Below are 19,708 nucleotides of genomic sequence, written 5' to 3' on the forward strand. Positions count from 1 at the left end.
TTTGAATTGCGCCACTGTGATGTGTGATGTGGGGCAGGCTGTGTGAGATTTGAATTTGGTTCAAGTTTAGGGGCTGTTTGGATCATTGGATGGGAGGGACTAGACTAAAATTAGTTAATCTCATCTAAACAGGGCATTAGCCTTAAGATCCAAACTACAACCTTCTAGATTTCCGTTAGCATGCTTCCTAAATTGCTAGTATAAAATATGTTTTGTGGTAATAATTAATACTCAATTAATCACGCACTATTAATGATTTATCTCGTTGCGCGAGCCACCGAAAATCCCCACACAACTGCTGAAACAAACGCACCCTTAGAGCAAGTTTAATAGTATAGCCAACTACTAGCTACAATTCATCTATAGCCAATCTAATATTCCCTTCGTACTCATAAAGGAAGTCGTTTAGGACAATGTTTAAGTCAAAACTTGGGAATATAAATCATAAATAACTCTCAAGTTGTTGAGTTTGAAAATGTAAAAATTATATAAATAGATTTGTCTTGAAAAATACTTTCATAAAAGTATACATATATCACTTTTTAATAAATATTTTTATAGAAATAAGAAGTCAAAATTGTGTTTTGGAGACCGTGTCGCTGTCCTAAACGACTTCCTTTATGAGTATGGAGGGAGTAGTTCATTCATACAATAGTTACATACTACACTATTAATACATGATCCCACCTATCATACACATCGTGTCTTGGAGTCCGTGCTACAGCTAGTTACAAATCTGTAGCCCGCTGCTTTTCTCCCTAGCTGGCTTACTTATAGCCTGCTATTGTACCTGCTTTTAGGCTTCGCCGTGTTTGGCTAGATCGTGTTCTTTATGGATGGGCACGGACCGACCATGCACTCCTCAACCCAAACTCGTTTATTTAGTTAAACTATAATGTAATTTACCTTACGATTATGCCGTAACTCAGTGTTCAGTTAAAATATAATGGTGACAATTGGGCAACACAAGTTTGAATTTGGAATTAAAATTGTATTGCCTCACTGGGGCTTTCTTTATAAGTACAAACACGTGGGGCGCGTTCAGTAGAACTAAGTGATAAATGCATTGGAGGTATTGTTAGTCATTTGATCTCACCTCTAACATGTGTAAAAGAACATGCTCGCATGTGTCTTGACTCTTGAGTAAGGGTGGTGGTGTTGTGTTTTGTGTGTCTTTAAAGGGTTGTTTGCTTCGATCTCATGTATTGGAGGTGTTAGTCCTTTGATCTCTCCTTTAGCATGTGTAAATGAACATGCTTGTATGAGTGTGGAGCGAGTGTAGTGGTTTTCTAAGGGGTTGTTTGCTTGTTGCCTAAGTTTGCACAACTAATGTTCGGTGAGTATGACATAATATAGAAGTGCGCCCATGAATTTATTGGTCACCGGTATTGCATGGTTAGCCTAGAAATTTAAGTGGATGATTCATGAGTCCAAATTTAGAGGAAAGTATAGTAAAGCTAACTTATGACACTGAAGCAAAGAAATGTATAATAAACTATAGCATGACTAAAATATGATGCGGTAAGATGAGACCATGAGCCAAACATTCCCTAAGTGCACACTAAAAGTATTCTTAATGGTACTTATTTATAAGAGTAAATTTCACAAAATTATAGATACTTGGACCAAACTATCACAAATCAATAGATTTAAGGTCTTATATCACAAAACTACAGATTTAGAGCAAAATTTTTCACAAAACTACAGATTTTGGATGGAGTGTCACAAAAATAAAGATTAAGTAGCAAAATTGTTACAAAACTACAGGTTTAGTGTCGATTTATCCCAAAACTATAAGTTCTAACATAATGTTAGTACCATGGATTTAAACTCTAAAAATTGTAGTTTTGTGATAACTTAAATATTAAATATGTAGTTTCATCATAACTTCAGTATAAAATATGTAATTTTACGAAACTTGGCATTAAATATGTACTTGTGTGATAAATTTACCGCTAAATATGTAGTTTTATCATACAACGTCTTCAATCTATAGTCAAAATATCTGTAGTTCTATGAAATTTACTATATTTATAAACTCATGGCATCATGTTGTTCATCTTGACCGGCTTTTATTATTGCTTATCGAATCATTTTTCTATGTTCATCTTGGTTTCTACCTCTGATATCTTTTTGGCTTATGGATTATGAATTATCATAGGTACACTTTTCAAGCTTTAAATTGTACTATTTCTTTGAACTCTCTTCATCAACACTTATAAACATGCCTCTTTAAATTAGCTTTTCAAATCTATAATATTTAGTTCGTTCGTTTGTGTCCTCTAATTGTTATAAAGTCAACTTTATCCATCATCCATCAGCACTTTAGAACAAGATCTTAAAATTAATTTGAGAAAATCCACTCGAACATCGATTCCTCGAGTGGCGACTTTACAAGTATATGGTTCTCAGAAGAGTATATGGGTTGCTATAATTCCGTTTGGTTGGAGGAAGTTTTTAGGAGAGATTGGGAGTTTAGAGGGATGATGCTATTAACTGTTTTGTTTGGTTGGGAGACATGAGATTTTTGGTAGGATGGGGATGGGGAATTGAGGAAGTAACTCCCTCCTTTTCAATACCTGGGTAGGGGTGGTAATTGCGAGGGAATTCCTCCTTTACTTAGCCTAAACAAATCTCAACTATCCGTTTTCAATAATGAACTAATCTCCAACTAAACTCCCTACCAATTTCCACCACCTCTACCAAACAAGATATTGGGATTAAAAATCAAATTCCCATCTCACCATCAATTCCCTCGTGTAAACTCCCAATCCCCTTCCTTCAAGTTGCCAGACAAGCCTAAGTCATTTGGTTGGAGAGATGGACTAGTTTTCATGAATAAACCAAAATTTAACTCGCTTGCTAGCCTGGTACTATAAAATTAGAAGAGTAAATTTCACATAACTACAAATTTCTTGTCAAAACTATTACTTTGCTACAACTTTAGTTAGACATTTTTCAAAGCTGCAACAACAAAGTATTTTCAATCCCCTATCAACCTATTTGGCAAGAAAAGGGAAAAGGAATGGGAGTTTGAAGGAGGGAGTTGATCGTGGGATTGGTCATAGGAGTACATTTTTAGTCCCCATCCATTGTTTGGTTTTTGTATGGAATTCCCTCCCAGTCTCATGAATTAACAGGCCTCCCCAGTAAGAGATCGGTGGGAGCTGGATCCCTTAATTCTCCATCCCAAACCCTCTCGAATTCCAAGTCTTTGAACCAAACTACAAACTTAAACTCCTATTCCCTATCACCAACTTCCTCCAACTAAATAGGACGTATGTTTTTTTACGTCAGCCCAATTTTCAACAGTGTGCCTGATAGGTGGAGCCGGTTAAACATTTGTAATTCTCTGGTAAAATCATTGATGCACTTTTGTGAAACTCTCAGCTGAAGTTGAAGCAAATACTCCATCTGTCCTAAAATATGCCCATATCTATAGTACTATATGGTATCTTCATAAGGAAACCAGATTCGTGCATCTTTCTTAAAACCTTCGTAGAAGCTGCAGAACCAGTCCTTGAGCAGCTCGACCGACAGCTTTGCTCCAGCATCGGTTGGTGTGGATGCATATTCTCCATATGACATGCATCTGCGATGGGTGCGCTCTTCTCCTTCATCTTCCACAATCGGCTCTGGCAGTGGGAATTCAGCTTCTGTTACAGAGGGCCGATTGACAACCTTCATGACTATCAGGTTTAACCAAGTTTGCAGCAGCCACCATGGTCCACCTGCTCCAACTACTGAGCCGACGGCTATTTTAGCCGATGCATTGTTCAACATTTGATACAGATAGCCGAGAAGTATTTTGCCCAAAGGGAATTCTTTCTTTGATTCTAGGGCTTCGGCTACAAACTGCCAGTTGGTTATAGGGCCACAGCTGGATCCACAGAAGAGGAACTTTTCCAGCCACATAAGCAAGAAAGCTACATGCTCTCGAGGGGTAACGGATCCTTGGCCCATATATGCCGCCACATAGCCAGACTAACCACCTATGCTTTTGGTCTTGAAGTCAAATTGGTTCTTAGTGTTCATACTCATGGGGTTAGCCGATGAAGTCACATCTAATCCAGTAATCATGGTGATGTCGATTAAAGTTGGAGTCATCGGCCCTTGGTTGAATAAGAAAGCATTGATGGTATTCGACCAGAAGTAGGTGGTGGCAGCCATCAGAGGTTCATCCTTAACAGAATTGGCTATGGTGAGAGCAAGTGCTTGGCCGATTCCAATCTCATCCCAGTGAACTTTCTTACTAGCCGATACGCGTTGGTACCAGGTGGTCCAGCTCTTATCAGGTGTGGGTTTTTCGAGATATGGCCAAGACTTGAAGGTATTCTTCCAGTGACCCAGGTCAGGGTTGGCTAGCCTGAAGGGGATCCGGTTGGTTTCACCAATGATGAAATCAGTGGGGTCGAGATTGCCGATTGGGCTGAGAAAATAGTGGTTTTTGTGTGAAAGGCTGGGAATCGCGACTTGGTTTGAGAGATGCTACAAATCCAAGACAACCGAGAGAAAGAGAGCGATGTAAGATAGGAGAAAATCGATCTGCTGCTAAGAAAGGGGATCTAGCCGATGGGGACTTACCTCAGCATACTCGGCTGATGGCGCATTAGATGGATTGGTGGAAGACGACATCGCTACAGGCGGAGGTCTCGTCGGAGATGAAGTCGCCCGGGAGTCGCTTTTGCGTCGGAGGAATCGCCGGAGAGAGAGAGGATAAAGTTTCGCTTGAGCGGTGAAAACGGAAGTCACGGTGTGAGATTCCTCGAGGGTGACGGTTAGTATTTAAAGCACGGCAATAATGGTCGGAAAACGGCAAAGTGTGAAACTTGCTCGGAGTTGATTTACAGCAAATCCGAAACATTACCAAATATTCCGGACTTAGGGGGCATGTGTTAACAACCAAATTTGGTAATATCGGCATTGGAAAGGAAGATTAGATTGAAGCGAAGTCGGAGGCAGAGATCGAGTTCGAAAACAGAGCAGGGATCGGCTGGAGTCCAGATCGGCTACGATGAGATCGGCTGAGTCTGGGTCGGACTAGGTAAGCTGATGTAGCCGATCCTAGCAATACAACTTGATGTGTGATGTCGGGTTGGATTGAGGTACTTCAAGGTGATTGCCGCACATGGATAAAGTCCTGAGGAGGCAATTGTATCTATTAATTAGGATGTTTTATGTAATTTCCTTAGAGATATGATTGGGCAAAAGTCTGCCGCAAAGACTTATAGTATCTTAGAGTTTGTTAGAGACAGTAGTCGTGTCCGTTATGGACATATCTTGTAATTCTCGGGTATAAATAGACCCGAGCCCTATGTAACTTTTAACACACACGTTCAATACAATTTCGGCGCATCGCCACCTTTTTGCTTTAGTTTTATTTCGACGAGTTCTTGCTTTCGGGTTGAGCTGCATCGGTTTCGATCTTCAACAAGAGGTAAAACTTGTTATGACGGCTTGCATTCTCGGGATTAGTGCTTCCATCTTTATGACACTCTAATCTTGTTTATGTAATTCGTCGAGTTATCATATATTTTATATAATCTCTGGCAACACCGCTATCTAATCTACAATCGGCTAACGTCCGTCGAAGAGGGCAGTCGATTAGGTTAGATTTCGACGTTGACCTAGATTATATAAGATATCTACCACTGTATGAAACTTCTAGCGGCTTGATTGTCTAGATATTGATATTCTTTTCATACTTAATGCTGCATCAGTTGAGTTTGATATATTAAGTCGTGCTTAGAATATCAATCTCTAGCCTGCTTTCTGGTTGCCAATTAGGGTAGCATCGGAGTTTCAGCCGATCTTATCTGATTTAATTATATTTGCTCTATATGTTTTATTGACATGTTAAATCTGCCCTTTATGCCAAGATATTACTGTATTTGAATATATTAGGCTTTTGCTTGATATTCTATACCTGTTTTAATATCCTGATATAAAGTAGTATCGGAGTATTAGCCAATACATGCTATATCTATCTGATCGGCTATGCTATAAACATATATAGTCATGTTATTAATATATATTTCGGTCTAAGTGATTTATACTGTCTCGGTATGGCAACCGATCTATCCCAATCACTTGATTTAAGTATATATCGATATAAGGAGTTCATATCGTTAACATCTACAGCCAATCAAGTAGATTTAGTTCTTTCTTACTTATTCAAGATTGCCGATCGATACACATAGGACATCGGCTCAAACATAAATGATATGTCATCAGCATTTAGCCGATCGGCTATCATTTATAGATTTAACTACGCTTTCTTTGCTTCTATTTCTTGTTGATTATAGGATCAAATCAACTGGCACGCTAGCACATCCGAAGGCGAGCTTTGGACCTGCACTGGAGTTAAGCAGATCTCCCAGGCCTCGTGTTTTCTGTCAACAAGTATATAATTGCAAAATTGGCTCCATGCCTTCAAAAGTTCCCGGGTTTTGATTTACACATCGAGAGTTTCCGATGCACTTAAATACTATCCAAAGTTTCTATTACCTTTTTATACCACAACCGTTACCTTTCTATGGCCTTGGGACTCCATTTGAGATGGTTTTGCAAGACCAGGATGTATTATATCTGGTACTGCGGTTCAAAACATTCTTAAACTCGCTGTCAAAATTTTGTTAAACTTGCCGTCAAAAATAAGACCTAAAATGAACTTGTTCTTAGAAGTCTTTCAGGACAATATTAATTAGGCCAGGCCCGTTTAGTTCGTACAAGGCTTTTTCTCGGCCCAATTCCTAAGCCCGGCCTGAAATATCTGGACTTACATGGGTCTCTCTGGCCCAAAAGGCCCACATAAACCAAACGAAACCACGCGAGATGACATGGCACATTCAAGCCCTCCCATTGGCCATGCCACGGCACCACCCCGCGTGGGCCCCACCACCTCCCTTCGCCGAAACTTTCCCCTCCTCCTTCCTCCCGAAGCAAAATCCGAGCATCTCCGACGAGTCCGCCATATTTAAACACACCCACGAGCGGCAACCCACCGCGAGAGACAAAAATATCTCCATCGCGATCTCCATGGATGTAGAGTTCTTCGCCGACCTCGACCTCGACGCGCTCCTCGCCTCCTTCTCCTCCTCCGCCGCCGCCGCCGGCTCCGGCGTCTCGGGCCTCTTCGCCCCGTCACCGCCGCACGATGCGGAGGCGGGGTCGCCGGAGTCGGTGAGCTCCCGGCGGCCCAGCCCTTCCCGGGAGGCGGCGCTGTCGGAGATCGAGAGGTTCCTGATGGAGGAGGGCCCCGCGGCGGAGGAGGGGGTCGGCGCGGAGGATTTCTTCGACGCGCTGCTCGTCGACGGCGGGGAGGAGGAGGAGGAAGAAGAGGGGAAGGGGAGTGAGGCGGGGGGAAGCACGGATGGGGATTCCGGGAAGGAGAATGAGGTGGCTACCCCGGACGCGGAGAAGGAGGATGTGGAGGCGGAGGTGGATGGCGATGATCCCATGAGCAAGAAGAAGAGGAGGTATGTATGAATTGCCTAAAAACTTGGGATTTCTAAAAATCAGGGGGATTTCGTGTGTACAAAGATTTGTGAATTTACATAGGTAGCTAGGAATAATGGTCAGGTTTTAGTTCAACACAATTGATCTTATTCAGTGAGTGCCAGAAGTCCAGAACCGCACTACACCCATAGTACATTTTTTTTATTAATTAAAACATTATATATGTACATACATGAGTATATGATCTAATTTGTCGTAATAAGATGCATGGTCTTTTTAGTGCTAATCCTTTGTGAAATTGTAAGAAATTGCTAGGCTTTCAATTATAAGAGTGTATGGTCTTTTCAACTATAAGATGTTTTCCGTAATCAAAGATGTTCTAGTTAGACAATAATCTAATAGTATGTGTTATGAATTTATCAGGCAGATGAGAAATAGGGATTCTGCCATGAAATCGAGGGAGAGGAAGAAGATGTATGTTAAGGACCTAGAGACTAAGAGCAAGTATCTAGAGGCCGAGTGTCGTCGCCTCAGCTACGCGCTTCAGTGCTGCGCAGCTGAGAACATGGCGCTGCGCCAGAGCTTGTTGAAGGATAGGCCTGTCGGTGCCGCCACAGCCATGCAGGAGTCTGCCGTACTCACGGGTAAGACATATCGACAACATTTTCTGTTTCATACTTCTATTTCGACATGGATGAACAAATCTTTTCTTGCCGATCATTTTGAATTGCTCAGTATGCTGACAAACTTGTGCTTGGCATCAATATATTCGGTGTGGTCTCATGGATGATCCGCCTAAGCTAATTTTTGTTGAATTCCCATGAAATCAAACAGCTAGCTATTGTAGTTATAGCCAATTGTTGACTACATTTTCTGTGTACAAGTATGCGTGGTTTATGCACAAATCTGCATTGTTTATACAATAACACTTGCTTAGCCTTTTGTTTTCCAACTTTGGACCTAATCAGTCACCGACCGAAGTTGACATTAACTGGAACATGGTTTCTTTGCTATCCTACAGTATGCTTGAGTCATAATCCTGATGCTCCTACAGTATATTTGTGTCATAAACCTGATGCTAAAGGTAACCTTTTCCTGTTTGCAGAAACCCTGCCGCTGGTTTCCCTGCTTTGGCTCGTGAGCATCGTGTGCCTACTCCCGGTGCCCGGTCTACCCAACCGAAACCCGGTGGCTCGAAGCAGCGCCGGAAGAGATCTCGCGACGGTAACCGGAAAGAAGACAAGCAGTGAACAACAGCTAGAAGAAACATTACTACTCCATGGGAGGCGTTGCAAGGGCTCGAGGGCGAGGATCAAGCTAGATACCGGACCGTTCCGTTTAGCAGCAGCTGCTTGCTAGGCTGCCGCTTCCTTGCAAAGTTGTTTCCAGTCTGTATTGTAGCTAGCAAATCAAATTGGCGTGTCTATCGCCTGTCGTGCTGCCGCTTATCCATGGACTATCTTTTTCTTTTTTTGGTTCCTTCCCCCCTTGTTTTTATAATATCCTCCTATGCATAATGCATTATCCAGGTAGTTTTGAAATCTGGCTTTGTTGAGTTGTTTGCTGGCTTCTCATCTTGTCGGAAGATTTACAGTTGCTCCTACACTCCTACTTGCCAGGCTCTCTGGAAGTGTATGGCAGTAAAAAACAGATATATTGTTCCTCAGCAGTATTTGCCTTGATGTGAGTAAATGAAACAAATAAACAAACAAGCGCAAACATAGTTGATCTTTGCTTTCCATTAATCATTAATCGTGAACATATAATCTACCATAAATTTTCGACAGTAAACGCAACTTCCTGTCCGGTATGATTTTCAGGGAAATTTTCCCATTTGCTTCAGTTCATTATAGTTCTGTCGAAAGCTTAATTGTATGACCACCCAAAATCACCATTGAGTAAGATAAACAGTTTCTCGTAGCTACTACTAACCCGAACTGTGATTACGCAACACAAACAAAGTTGGCCATGGTGTTGACAGTTCAACTGTTCAAGGTTAAGGTCCTGTTTGAAACAGCTACTGTATTTCCTTAGATTATTGATACGGGTTGTTTACACATGATTAGTATGATAAATTAGAAAAATAAAATTCACAAATAGCTTAGGATAGACAGTCTAATGCAGCAGAAGAAAGCTTCTAAAAAAATCATCTTTTTAAAAACGTGAAGCAAATAATCTGTAGCAAAGATCTTAGCAAAAATCTGGGAAGACGGGCTAAGCTACACAAGTAGTAAGGCTGTGTTTAGTTCACACTGAAGTTTAGAAATTTTGTTGAAATTGATACGATGTGATAGAAAAGTTGTGTGTGTATGAAAGGTTTGATGTGATGGAAAGTTGGAAGTTTGGAAAAAAAAACTTTTGAACTAAACAGGGCCTAACTGAGAAGACGGGCTAAGCTACACAAGTAATGAGAAACGTTTAGGGGTTTTTCAGCTAGCTTCATAAGATGGTGGACAGTGGTGGACTAGTTGGTTTGGGTTCGAAGTCTCACCCCATTCTATTTATTTGATATTAGGCCATTCCATAAATTTGTGGTTTTTACACAATTAATAAAGACAAACTAATTTCTATACGCATAGGGCTTGGTTGTCACATCGGATATACGGACACACATTTGAAGTATTAAACGTAGTCTAATAACAAAAAATTACAGATTCCACCAGAAAACCGCGAGACAAATTTATTAAGCCTAATTAATCCGTTATTAGTAAATGTTTGCTGTAGCACCACATTGTCAAATCATGGTGCAATTAGGCTCAAAAGATTCGTCTTGCAATTTCCGTCAGAACTGTGTAATTGGTTTGTTTTTTTTCACATTTAGGACTTGTTTAGTTGGGGAAAAATTTTAGATTTAGTTGTCACATTAGATATACGGGCACACATTTAAAGTATTAGATGTAGTCTAATAACAAAGCAAATTACAGATTCCGTCAGGAAACTACGAGACAAATTTATTAAGCCTCATTAATCCATCATTAGCAAATGCTTACTGTAGCACCACATTATCAAATCATGGCGCAATTAGACTTAAAAGATTCATCTCGCAATTTACGTGCAAACTGTGTAATTGTTTTTTTTTTGTCCAAAATTAATACTCCATGTATGTTCTAAAACATTCGATATGATGGGTGAAAAGTTTTTGTTCTAGAAACTAAATAAGTCCTTAATACTCCATACATACATCTAAACATTCGATGTGATGAGTGAAAAGTTTTTTTTTGAAACTAAGGGCCAGTTCACTTTGATGCCATTTTCAACCTTAATAAATTTTGATAAAGTTGCCAAAAAATAGCTACATTTAGTTTGCTACCAATTTTTTGGTAACTATATAAGAAATCATGCCAAAATTTGATAAGTTGCCAAAATTTTTATAATGCCAAAATTTGGTAGGTTTTTTTTTCATCAAAGTGAATAGGCCCTAAACGAGCCCATTAAGTTGGTCATGCTATTATTAAGCAAAAGGTACAGTATCTACTTATAATCTGAAGGAGAATCAGATGTTGGGCTGGTGGCTGCTGCTGGTTCTCAGCTCACCCGCCGTGGTGGTGGGGACTTTCTAGAAGAAGACGGCAAGTGTCAAGACTTGTAGTTTACTCCGTTGATCTGCTCCAACCAAACCTCCCATCTCCCTCCCCCCTCCCCTGCCACCTCCACCTCCACTCTCCCCTTCCAACCACAACCCCCCATCAGCGCGAGCTCCCCCAGATCTCCCCCCACCTCCACTGCCGATGACCTCCGCCGCCTAGCTTCCCATCCACCGCAATGTCGTCGCCGGCTGCGGGCGAGGCCGACGCCGCCGCCCGCGTGCTCGCCCGCGCCCTCGACAAGGTCATCAAGCACTCCTCCTGGCGCAAGCACTCCGCGCTCGTCGCCGCCTCCAAGTCCGCCCTCGACCTCCTCTCCGCCTCCCCGGATGTCGACGAGGCCGCCTCCGCCTCCGCTTCCCCTATCCAGGGGGTCGCCGCGGCCGCCGCCGACGCGGCAATCCGCGCTCTCCTGATCGCGCTCGACCCGGCCTCCCCCAAGGTCGCCGAGCCCGCGCTGGAGTGCGTCTCCACCCTCCTCTCCCTCCGCCTCCTCCACGGCGAGGTCGTAGCCGTCGCTGCCGCTGGCGCTGCTGACGCCGACGACGCCGCCTCGCCGGTATCCAAGCTCTTCGCGGCCGTGGTCTCCTGCGGGGGGCTCGGGGACGAGGGCCTCGAGCTCGCCGCGCTCCGCGTGCTGGTCGCCTTCGCGCGGTGCCCCTCGGTCTCCGTCTCCGGGGACTGCCTGGGCCACGTCGTGAGGGCGTGCTACAACCTATACCTCGGCAGCGCGAGCGGCGGGAACCAGCTCTGCGCGAAGCTGGCGCTCGCGCAGGTGCTCGCCATCGTGTTCGCGCGCGTCGAGGCGGATGCCATGGACGTGCGCGTGCGCACCGTCTCCGCCGCCGACATGATGGACCTCTCCGATCGCAGCCTGAATGACTCCAGCGTAGTGCAGGCGGCACAGGCGTTCATAAACGAGGCAATGGAGGGGAGCGATGTGCCAGAGGAGGTTCCCCCATCGGATTTGCCAGCTGAGGCAGATGAAAATGGAGATGATGTGGGGATGAGCAGGATCAGGGAGGATGGGCTGGCATTGTTCAAAAACCTTTGCAAGCTGTCGATGAAGTTTGCCACGCCGGATAACCCCGATGATCCGGTGCTGCTGCGGGGGAAGGTTTTGTCACTTGAGCTGCTTAGAACAGTCGTTGACAATGCAGGGCCATTCTGGAAATCAAATGAAATGTATGTATGTTTTGGATTGATACATGCTTGTGCTAATTATATCCATTAGAATTCAGCATTGCCTATTTTGTTCATTAATTTTGCCATGAGTCTTGATATGTGCTAAAAGACGATAATTAAGGTGGATTTGCCAAATGTAGAAAAACTTCAGCTAACAATAGTGGATTTTTTTTTTTGGTGGGGGGGGGGGTAAGGTTTACGATTTGGGGTATGGGAGAGTAGTATTTACTATTTCTCTAGCCAGATGACATCTGCCCGTGTTGTTTCTGCATGATAGGTTGGCCAGGTGAAGATGCATGTCGCATATGAACAAGGCAGTTGTTGTGGAGACTGATGTGTTTAGAAATATACTTTTAGCTATGCATGCTTTGATAAGTTCTTGATCAATCTAAAAAGAATATTCCTGATATTAGATCAATTTTGTTTATAGTTAGAGTCAGAATCGTAAGGAATTACTGTTAGATAATGAATCTTCTAGCTCTTCCAAATGATATACCGATTATTGAGCAACTGATTCTGGGTTCTATTGGAGATTTTCAATTTCTAGTCAATTTGTGGCATCCCTTCAAATCCTCAATAAATGTTCCAAACGCTGGCAGACCATGTAGAGACAGTGGCGCATGCACCCTGTGACTTGCAGACCTGCACTGATCATTTGTTAGGAAAGAAGAGCAAATGTCACTTGACACTTATGAAGTCATGGTTACCAATCTAAAGTTGTGGGGTTTTAGTTTATATGTTGATGTCCCCACTTCATGTTGCGTATTAAATCATTTTTCATCAATAGTTTAAAGTTTAATATTCAATTCATACATATAGGAATGCATCAAATAATTGCACCCAAACAAATTCATGCATGAGGAATTTGGGTCATTCCATGTCTAAATGTTGAACTGAATATTGGGTTCAACAGAAGGTATAGCTCAGTAATACTGACCTTCTCCCCTACTGATGCAGGTATCTTGAAGCGATTAAGAAGCACCTATTTTTATCATTGCTGAAGAACAGTGCCTTGTCAGCAATGAGTGTTTTCCAGCTTCTGTGCTCCATTTTTGTTGGTCTGCTGTCAAGGTTTAGATCTGGCTTGAAAGAGGAAATTGGATTATTTTTTCCTATGCTTATCCTAAGAGTTCTTGAAAATGTCCTTCAGCCTAGCTTTCTGCAGAAAATGACAGTTCTAAACTTTTTGGAGAAAATATGTAAAGAGCCTCAGGTTATCATTGATATTTTTGTGAACTATGATTGTGATGTTGATGCGCCAAATATTTTTGAAAGGTACTCTACTTTTCTTCTTGATGGACACACACCCTTATTTTTGTTTTGTAGTCAATAAGAACCATTAGCATTACTTCTACTGAAAATATTTGTCACTCTCTTTATAACTTTCCTATCAATAAGAGCCATTAGCATCACTTCTACTAAAAGTATATGTCACTCTATGATTTCTTAGTAAAGCAATTTTAATTCCATCAGATCTTCACAGGATTGTCAATGGACTAGTAAAGACTGCTTTAGGTGTCCCTGCTGGATCAACAACAACATTAACTGTTGCACAAGACCAAACATTTCGAATTGAATCTGTCAAGTGCCTTGCAGTTATTGTTAAGTCAATGTGTTCATGGATGGACCGACAACTGAGAATTGGTGAATTTTCCCTGATTAGTTCAGAAACTCCAGGCTCAATGGACAATCATACTACCAATGGAGATGGAAGTGGAATGGATTATGACATGCAACCTGACACAAGCAGCTCTGACATATCTGATTCTTCCTCACTTGAGCAACGACGTGCTTATAAAATAGAACTTCAGGTGTAACTTTTTTCCAATTTGAATTAGGTTTCCTAATTTTTACGTTGTTTCTCTCTTTCTTTAGGCTGAAGTGTTTTTTTTTTCTTCTGTTCAATAGTTTGTACTTTGGATGACTGATGGGCCTACAATTTCTTTTGGCAGAAAGGAATTGCCTTGTTTAACAGGAAGCCTTCCAAAGGTATCGATTTTCTTGTCCGCAGCAAGAAAATAGGCCATTCGCCGGAAGATGTGGCTCTTTTCTTGAAAAACACTGCTGGCTTAAATGCAACAATGGTAGGAGACTATTTGGGTGAAAGGGATGACTTCCCCCTAAAAGTCATGCATGCTTATGTGGATGCACTGAACTTTAAAGGCATGGACTTCGGTGAAGCAATCAGGTTTTTCTTGCAAGGTTTCAGATTACCAGGGGAAGCACAGAAAATTGACCGGATCATGGAAAAATTTGCTGAACGCTACTGTAAATGCAATCCAAATGCTTTTACTAGTGCAGATACTGCCTATATTCTTGCTTACTCTGTTATCTTGCTAAACACTGATGCTCACAGTGTCATGGTGAAAGATAAGGTTAGTCTTTGGTGATCTTCCTATTTTGTCATCTGGGAATGGCTCGCTTATATTGCAAGATTTCTTGTGCAGATGTCTAAGGCTGATTTCATGCGCAATAACCGAGGAATTGATGATGGGAAGGACTTACCTGAAGATTATCTTAGTGCATTATATGACCAAATTGTCAATAAGGAAATTAAAATGAGTGCTGATTCTTCAACGACACAAATCAAACAACCCAATAGCATAAGCAAGCTTCTTGGCTTAGACAATATCATCAATTTTGTCAACTGGGGACAGGCAGAAGACAAAGCATTAGGTGCAAATGACTTGCTCATTAAGCACATACAGGAGAAATTTAAAGCAAAATGCAGGAAATCGGAGTAAGATCAACATGATTTTTCTTTGTTAAGTACTCATATGCTCTGATATTTGATGAGGTTAAGCTTGTGCATGATGCAGGTCTGTGTTCTATACTGTTTCTGATGCAACCATTTTAAGATTCATGATGGAGGCCTGTTGGGCTCCTATGATGGCAGCATTCAGTGTGACACTAGACCAAAGCGATGATAAGGCTTCTGCAGCGCAGTGTTTAAAGGGATTAAGATTTGCTGTGCATATCACATCTGTTATGTGCATGCAGACACAGAGAGATGCTTTTTTGACAACCATAGCCAAATTCACATCCCTCCATTCTGCTGCAGACATGAAACAAAAAAATGTCGATGCTATGAAGGTAAAAGGCCACACAAAAACATTACCCTTTTTTGTGCAATTTACATAAAAATGTTGCTTCTGACTTCCAAGTAACCAACTTCTACTTTAAAAAAAGCATATAAATTTATAATCTTTGAAGCATATAGATGGAGCATATTAGATGTGTTTGAACGATTTCAGCTCATATGTTCTGTATGTGCATTCCATGTCTGGCATATCTGACTGTTTTGAAACAGTGGAATGATATACTTAGTCTATAATTTCGACAGGCTATTATATCCATCGCAATCGAAGATGGCAATTACTTGCAGGAAGCATGGGAACATGTATTGACTTGTTTGTCACGGTTTGAGCATTTGCACCTGCTTGGAGAAGGGGTACCTACTGACTCGTCGTTTCTTACAGTACCCTTAGTTGAGTCCGAACAAAAAAATCATAAGTCCAGCTCTGGTCTATCTTCAAAGAGAACCAATGCTCTTCAGAATCCTGCTGTAATGGCTGCTGTTAGAGGAGGTTCTTACGACAGCACAGTGGCAAAAACCAGTGCCTCGTCATTGGTTACTCCTGAACAGATCAGTAATTTCATATCGAACTTAAATTTGTTGGACCAGATTGGTATTGTTGAGTTAAATCATATATTTACCCACAGCCAAAGATTAAACAGTGATGCCATTGTTGCTTTTGTGAAAGCTCTTTGCAAGGTCTCAATGACTGAGTTGCAGTCTCCAACGGATCCTCGTATCTTCTGCCTTACAAAAATAGTAGAAATCGCGTAAGAATTTCCTAGATCCACTTGTAAAACCTACCTTTCACTAGCAGATAGTAGCTGTGACCCAGTACTTGTCAACTATTCTAATTCTGAACTAAATTCGTGCAGGCATTACAACGTGAACCGCATACGTTTGGTGTGGTCTCGAATTTGGAAAGTTCTGTCAGAATTTTTTGTATCTGTTGGACTGCTAGAAAATCTTTCTGTTGCAATATTTGTGATGGATTCTCTGAGGCAGCTGGCAATGAAGTTTCTGGAAAGAGAGGAACTGGCAAACTATAACTTCCAGAATGAGTTCCTTAGACCTTTCGTGATTGTTATGCAGAAGAGTAATGCTCCAGAAGTACGAGAGCTGATTGTCCGGTGTGTCTCACAGATGGTTCTAAGTCGTGTCAACAACATAAAATCTGGCTGGAAGGGTGTTTTTATGGTATGTATTGCAGCAACGTTTCTCTCATGAAAAGAAGACTAAAATATGCATTATTATGGTGTTTATTGAATTATTTTTGCACTGTGCAGGTATTTACTTCTGCTGCAGCTGATGATACAAAAAGTATTGTCCTATTGGCATTTGAAACTATGGAAAAAATTGTTCGAGATTACTTTCCATACATAACTGAGACGGAGAACACCACATTCACTGATTGTGTTAACTGTCTTATTGCGTTTACAAGCAGCCAATTTAATAGTGATGCTAATCTCAATGCTATTGCGTTTCTCCGATTCTGTGCTGTTAAACTTGCCGATGAAGGATTTGGTTGTCAGGAAAAGTGTACTGATGAACCCAGGAATTTAGGCATGTCAGATGGAAATGCCACTGTGGACAAGGATGATTCTATTTCCTTATGGATTCCTCTCCTTGCAGGTGTGGCAATCTTTTAGTGTTAGTTACTATCATGCAGTGTGAATCTTGTTGGATTAAAAAACGTAAGGACTGGTTCATTTGTAAGATTATTATTTTATATTTCCTTTTAACCTTTCAGGTTTAGCTAAATTGACTAGTGATTCAAGATCAACCATCAAGAGAAGTGCTGTGGGAGTACTTTTTGACATTTTGAAGGATCATGGACAACTCTTCTCAGAGTCCTTTTGGACCAACATCCTTGAATCTGTTATTTATCCTCTATTTAGCAGTGAAAGGTCTTCATCAAATGATCCGACCTCAACACCGAGTATCCCTGAGGATGACTTTTCAAATCTTGAAACCCAAACATTGGCAGTGAAATGTTTAGTGGGTTTGTTTATTAATTTCTTTGATGTGATGCGTCCAGAACTTGCTAGGGTTGCATCTATAGTCACATATTTTATCCGAAGTCCCTACAAACATTCTGCTAGCATAGGTGTATCTGCTTTGATGCGCTTAATTGAGGGAGTTGGTGGTGAACTTTCCAAGGAGGAATGGAAAGACATATTGCTGCGCTTCAAGGAATCGGTGGCACATACTTTTCTTGTATTCTCCAAAATTGTGAGAATGATGCAAGATATTGAAATTCCTGATAGATTTGAATCTTATTCAGAAAATGATCAGTACTCAGATCATGAAAATTATGGTAATGAAGAAGAGGAAGCTAATATGGAGACAACTTCTTATGCTATTGTCAAACTGAAGAATCATATGGCTCTGCTCCTCTTAGTTGTTCAGGTACTTTTCTCTGTTAAACAAATTATCTTGTTAATCCACCCATAACATGTTAAGTTTGATTAATGGCACTTTTTATTCACGTCGACTCTGGGCCTAACTCTACAATTGGGAACCTAGTCCTAGGCTGTTTACTTGCCGTCCAATACTCCAATGCTCTAGTGACTATGACCTGAAAATTTTAGTCGTCAATTAAGGCAGTAACTTTTGAAAGAGCAGAGTGGAATAATGATGTTATTACGAAAAGCAAGGGTGTGAGAATCAAATAATCAATCACTACATATCTTGACCTTGCCTAGCTACCTCTATGGAACAGTTTGGTTTTTACCTAACGGTTATGCCAGTTCTTATGGCAAAGTAGGGTTACGAAGCATGTTCCTTTTCTAGGTGATAATTGGGAATCTCTTGTCCTTTCCTAGGTGGACAACAGGACAAGTGACCCAGATGTGCCATTTGCTGTGGCTTCTATTTCGCTCTAACATTTCCAGCCACATCACTGTATCTCTCAGTCTTTTGCCCTTTTTTGCAGGGAATAATTAAATTATATGAAGAACACAGAAAATATCTGTCTTCCGATCATATTAATATTCTTTTGGAGATGATATCAGCTATTGCGACACATGCAAGTGAAGTGAGCTCTGAATCTTCCTTGCTGCTGAAGTTTCATAAAGCATGTTCCCTTATGGAAGTATCTGAGCCAGCAATTGTCCATTTCGAAAATGAGTCATACCAGACCTACCTCAAGCTTCTGCAAGCGCTGTTTCGTGACTATCCATCCATGTCGGAAGAAATGGACATTGAATCACAAATACTTCGTGTTTGTGAGAAAATACTTCGGATATATCTACAGTGTGCACAGCGAGAACCATCCAATGAAGCTTTGCACAGAAACGCATCTATACATTGCATAGTGCCACTGGGTGCTGCTAAAAAAGAGGAATTGGCTGCTAGGACTTCATTGGTCCTCCTCGTGATGCAGTTACTGGGAAACCTGGAGGAGGATTCATTTAGGAGAGTACTGCCCTGGTTTTTCCCGTTGCTAGTTGATCTGATCCGTTGTGAGCATAGCTCTGGAGAAGTTCAACATGCACTGTACAAAATCTTCCAATCATCAATAGGCCCCATGCTAACAGTATAATAGCACATATTTGTTCTGCTAGGTCTACGATTTTGTTACTCTATTTTGTTCACGTTATTCCAGTTAACTAAGGGGGCCCAGGACTATCTTTCGACATCCTTGATTTATCTTATCTGTTTCGAAATCCTGGAGTTCAAGGTAAAAATTCATTAGTTCTGTGCACTTGCATATTATGCTGTATGTTATAAATTCAACTGAGATCAACCTGCTTATCTTATATTTTGCAGTTTAATATGATCAATCCAGATACGTGAGGGAATAGAATCGATTTTGCCAGCATTCATTTCAGGCAATACGAGACTATCAGTAAATGAACATTGTAGACTGACATAGAATTTGCCCCTTATGGCTGGACTCTCTTGAGACCGATGATGTGTTGAGGTAATATTTCGCAACCCTATAATGCGGACATAAGATTTACCCGATGTGTGGAGGTAATATGTTATTGTCAAACTGAAGGACAGCATGCTCATTGCTCGCAAAGCCACAATCCATCATGTATATTACTAGTTCCATAGTACTTTCAACCATGTGCCGTGGAAACACCTGAGCTACTAGATGAATTCGCTCTATGAAATTCTGTTTTTGTTTTTCTTTTTGTAATAGCTTTTGTTGTGAAACTAAAGTAGAGCTAGACTAGCCTTGTACCTAAAATGAGCAATGTTTTGTATCGTATTCCTTTGTTTAATGCATAATATAGCGAAAAGAATGTTGTTTTGGCTACTGACATATGCAAACTGGGATCAAACAGATTGCTAGGAGCGTTTTTAAAGGCAATGAATATAGAATTTTGCTAGTGTTGAGTGGAAAAATATTTGTCTCGGACACAGCTCTCCAAACTATCTACAAGACAATATAGGT

At 41.2% G+C, this 19,708-nt stretch overlaps 2 protein-coding genes across 3 annotated transcripts; both read left to right on the forward strand.

Annotated features, from left to right (window-relative positions):
* Positions 1-6,983: 6,983 nt before the first annotated feature.
* On the forward strand, positions 6,984-9,174 carry LOC4341554 (bZIP transcription factor 50-like). The gene is made up of 3 exons (NM_001421651.1): positions 6,984-7,478; positions 7,882-8,102; positions 8,564-9,174. The coding sequence occupies exons 1-3, from the start codon at positions 7,039-7,041 to the stop codon at positions 8,815-8,817; spliced, it is 915 nt and encodes a 304-aa protein (NP_001408580.1). The 5' UTR covers positions 6,984-7,038; the 3' UTR covers positions 8,818-9,174.
* Positions 9,175-11,084: 1,910 nt separating this feature from the next.
* On the forward strand, positions 11,085-19,570 carry LOC4341555 (brefeldin A-inhibited guanine nucleotide-exchange protein 1). 2 transcript variants are annotated; one of them, XM_015787781.3, is made up of 12 exons: positions 11,085-12,227; positions 13,185-13,502; positions 13,711-14,038; positions 14,180-14,602; positions 14,675-14,967; positions 15,047-15,320; positions 15,571-16,073; positions 16,179-16,500; positions 16,590-16,935; positions 17,054-17,712; positions 18,239-18,985; positions 19,075-19,570. In XM_015787781.3, the coding sequence occupies exons 1-11, from the start codon at positions 11,221-11,223 to the stop codon at positions 18,845-18,847; spliced, it is 5,082 nt and encodes a 1,693-aa protein (XP_015643267.1). In that variant the 5' UTR covers positions 11,085-11,220; the 3' UTR covers positions 18,848-18,985; positions 19,075-19,570. The 2 variants fall into 2 exon arrangements, with proteins under 2 accessions (XP_015643267.1, XP_066167963.1); XM_066311866.1 differs by having other exon boundaries at positions 11,620-12,227; positions 13,701-14,038.
* Positions 19,571-19,708: the final 138 nt, after the last annotated feature.

The sequence above is a fragment of the Oryza sativa genome, chromosome 6 (genome assembly GCF_034140825.1).
Source record: "Oryza sativa Japonica Group chromosome 6, ASM3414082v1".
NCBI lineage: Eukaryota > Viridiplantae > Streptophyta > Magnoliopsida > Poales > Poaceae > Oryza > Oryza sativa.

Bases quoted from the DNA above. Each gene is read 5' to 3' on its own strand.
- LOC4341554 (NM_001421651.1), top strand. From the start codon at position 7,039: ATGGATGTAGAGTTCTTCGCCGACCTCGACCTCGACGCGCTCCTCGCC. The intron at 7,479-7,881 runs GTATGTATGAAT...TGAATTTATCAG, and splicing joins ATGAGCAAGAAGAAGAGGAG to GCAGATGAGAAATAGGGATT. The intron at 8,103-8,563 runs GTAAGACATATC...TCCTGTTTGCAG, and splicing joins GGAGTCTGCCGTACTCACGG to AAACCCTGCCGCTGGTTTCC.
- LOC4341555 (XM_015787781.3), top strand. From the start codon at position 11,221: ATGTCGTCGCCGGCTGCGGGCGAGGCCGACGCCGCCGCCCGCGTGCTC. The intron at 14,039-14,179 runs GTGTAACTTTTT...TTCTTTTGGCAG, and splicing joins CTTATAAAATAGAACTTCAG to AAAGGAATTGCCTTGTTTAA. The intron at 14,968-15,046 runs GTAAGATCAACA...TGCATGATGCAG, and splicing joins GCAAAATGCAGGAAATCGGA to GTCTGTGTTCTATACTGTTT.